We start from the raw sequence: 3,497 nt of genomic DNA, 5'->3' as shown, positions 1-3,497 counted from the left end.
CCTCACGCAATTTGTTTTGTTAATTCAATATTTAGGATCATGGTTTCATGGGATATCCCAGTCAATTGGCCTAATATTGTTTTCAGTGTTTATGTTTCACTTCTTAGTTTGTTGCATACTGCCTGGGGTTTTAAAACTTTTTGAGTGGCCATCCAATGTACAATTGGTTTCTACTCATCTGGAGCAGCAGAGTAGAAGGAAAGGCAGGGATTAGAGGAAGAATTGGAATGTGTGTATAAATGCCTCCATGAGCAACTTTCCTCCTTTGCCATAAGAACTGGATGATGCCCAGATACCATTATAGAATGTTCTGATCATAGATTCTATACATGAATCCTGATCAAAAGGGGTGTGTGTGGAAAAGAATTTCAAGTTTTAACAGAATCAAGATTTTCTGGAACCACTGAGGCTGTATGACCTGAGTTAATCTTTAAAACTTAAACTGAAATTATCCCCTTAAGTCATCATTAAGCTGAATGATAGTTTAGCTTAATTAGCAAAGAATGTATCCCTTGAGCACTGTGCTCTTTAGAAAAAAAATTATCTTTATGAAATCAAAGTGACCACAGCAATGTGAAATGTTAGATGAGAAGCTTAGGGATCAGTGAGTTTATCTTAATGCTGTTGGAATAATTTGGCAAAGGACAACAAGAATGGGGCTGCACAACTTGAAGAATGAAATCAATGTAACTGTATTATACAAGTTGAAATAGTTGAAATACTGTATGCTTTTTTGTGTATATTTTTACCAACAATTAATAAAAATAAAATAAAATCAGCCATGATTTAAAAAAAAAAGGGGGGGGGAGGGGAATACAAGCCACATTCCTGGAGAAGGTATTTGCAAACTACACAAGACTTGGTATCAAGAATACATGAATTCCTATGAACTGATAAAAACAGGCATAAAAGACTGGAAATGAAAATTGTAACTATAATTCATGCCAAGTACCCACTAGATCTTAATCTGGGTACCTGGTACATTAGTAGTCTGCTTTATTATTTTTTAAAGCGCACAATTAAATTATATATTTTTCTGTACTTCTGATCATGGTCTATAATCAAAAATTAATTTAACATATTTTCATGTCATTTTTACTAGTAAAAATACTTGTACCTTTTAATGTCAAAAATATAATGTCTCCACTGCTTAACTTCCAACTTTTACTAAAAAGCTGGTTTGACAAATAGGGAGAAAAGGTAAAAATCATTTGATTCTGTCAAAAAACAAGCTGCAACTTACCTTTGCAAATAATGATGATCTTTCCCTTTCAATACTGTAGTTAACTAGTTTTCATAATAAATAACAAAAGAAACCTTGTGTACAAAAATCGATGACTGCCTGAATAGTGCAGTCATTCTCCTGTGGAGAATATTTTACACACCTTAAAAACATGCCTACATGCTAATCCAAGTTGAAAATTCTAAGAATAATTAGTAAGAATTATTGTACAACTGAATTCAAGTGACACTCTAAAATTTGGAATTTACAGTATTTCAAATGATATGATTTACTGAGCAAAAAGTGTACTGTAAATTTTCAGGGGTTTATATACAAATAGAAAGAATAAAATATAGGTCTTTTTTAAAGCCAAAAATTCAAAAACTTATGCATGCATTTTACTGTATCTCCAGTTTCCGGATTTAGGGAAAAGATCATGTGTGATAAATAATACAGTCCTCTCTGAATATAATTTCTTATTCACCTTATCTCAATATAATTTACACTTCAATTAGAACATTATATTATCTGCAAGGAATACAAAGCATTCCTCTGAAGTAATCTGTCATTCAAATTTCCATACAGATTAGCTGCCTCTTCCACTCTTTTTCTCAAGTAAGTGTGATCTTATGATATGACTAATTAATTTTTTGCTCTCCTATGAAACTCTCTCAACTTAAAATATAATAATGCAAATATATTTTATCAACAGACATATCATATTGGAAAGTAAAGGATAATATATATGAATCTATGTCAATCTATGTGAAATGTTAATACAAAGCAAGAAAAAACAAACCATGCTCAACTATTGTGACCTTCCAGAAGGCGGCCCTGATGTATCCCTTGCCCCCATAAACTGATGTTCCCAGATACAGTAGTATCCTATAATTCAACATAATCAAATATTCTATTAAAAACATTTCCATGTTTGTTTGTTCAAAAGTCTAGAGCAACTTGGACTACTAATCTTGAGCATGACACAAATAATTATAACCAAGTCATAGACTCTAATCTAAATATTTTTTACTATTACTCATCTGTTTAAGAACATTCAGGGGACCAAGCAACATTATGTTCAGGGATTTTGGTTTCTGCCATCTCTTTGGTAGATTTTAGGTATGTCATTTAGTTATCCTCAGATTCAGCAATAAACAGATTCTCCAAGCCATTAAGCGAAGATAATCATTAGAAATTAAGCAGGCTTATGTAAGGGGTAGCATGTGAAGAATACTTCCTGCACTTGTATCATTCTGCTCTCTTGGGAGAACCCATTGCTCCTGACCCACCATCAACACAGCACATTCAGTCAACCAAATGCAATCAGGACACACCAAACACTCAAGACACTAGAGCAGAAATGAACTAGAGACTACTTTTGGGATAAACACCAGATTTCAATTAGTTGAGTACTCTGTATAGGGCAGTGTTCTCAAATAGGCTTTGTATTTTGAAACACTTGATTTTTCTTCTCATACAGAGACATATCAGAAAGAACATGAAACCTACATATCTCTTCCTTGAAAGAGGCACTATATATTTAAAATTGGAATTAAGGCTAAATGAATGGTGATGGTTTGTGGTTCAGACAGCAGGCAATACATTAATAATGACATTAACCAACAGCTTCTTGGTTTGTCCGGTATGCCTGTTTATGAAGGTGTGCCTCTATTTCCTCCCTGAAGACCAGCATCCCCAGGTGGGAGTGTGAGGCCTCATTCATGGCTTTGGACTGGATGCACATGCGGTACTGCTCTGGGGTCAATTCATCCACACAGCGCTTCTTATGCCAGAGGTGGAAGAGACCAGGAACTGGAGTCCGAATCACAATAAGGTCTCCATGTAAGTATTTTCTATAAAGGTGAACATCTTCTCCACCCCAGCCTTTGACTTCCATGTCAAATCCACCTGTAGAATCAAAATAGACACTATAAATAACTATAATGTTGTGGGAACAAAGTGAAACATAATGAAGATTTAAATGTTCTGCTTCAAATGACATGGCAGAACAGCATAAAGACATATGACTTAGAGGACTGATTTCCTAGAATGAAATCTAGTTACCAGTTGACATTTAGATTCTAGGAGCTCAATATACTTCTTGAATATGCTAGTTGTTGAGAATATTGAGATGTGATTAATATTCTTGTATTTTGTAAACTTCAGAGTTCTATCAAAATTCAAATAAAACAGAAGGAAATATAAATAACCCATACCCACCAACATTACTATTTTTTTTTCCTACCTTTCTTCTGGGAGCTCTGGTAGCATAGTG

General features: G+C 34.1%; 1 protein-coding gene across 1 annotated transcript in view; it reads right to left on the bottom strand.

The window, feature by feature from the left end:
• Positions 1–2,837: 2,837 nt before the first annotated feature.
• The window catches only part of CSGALNACT2 (chondroitin sulfate N-acetylgalactosaminyltransferase 2), a 120,026-nt gene continuing 119,366 nt past the window's right edge, over positions 2,838–3,497 (bottom strand). Inside the window, exon 7 of the mRNA XM_007955577.2 lies at positions 2,838–3,130. Within this exon, the coding sequence (XP_007953768.1) occupies positions 2,838–3,130 (293 nt within the window). The remainder of the gene's footprint in view (positions 3,131–3,497) is intronic.

The sequence above is a fragment of the Orycteropus afer genome, unplaced genomic scaffold, assembly GCF_000298275.1.
Source record: "Orycteropus afer afer isolate SDZICR_OR568_19922 unplaced genomic scaffold, OryAfe1.0 scaffold00512, whole genome shotgun sequence".
NCBI classification, from domain to species: domain Eukaryota; kingdom Metazoa; phylum Chordata; class Mammalia; order Tubulidentata; family Orycteropodidae; genus Orycteropus; species Orycteropus afer.
The sequence above is the reverse complement of the archived record's forward strand: the minus strand, read 5'-3'. Positions and strand labels throughout refer to the sequence as shown.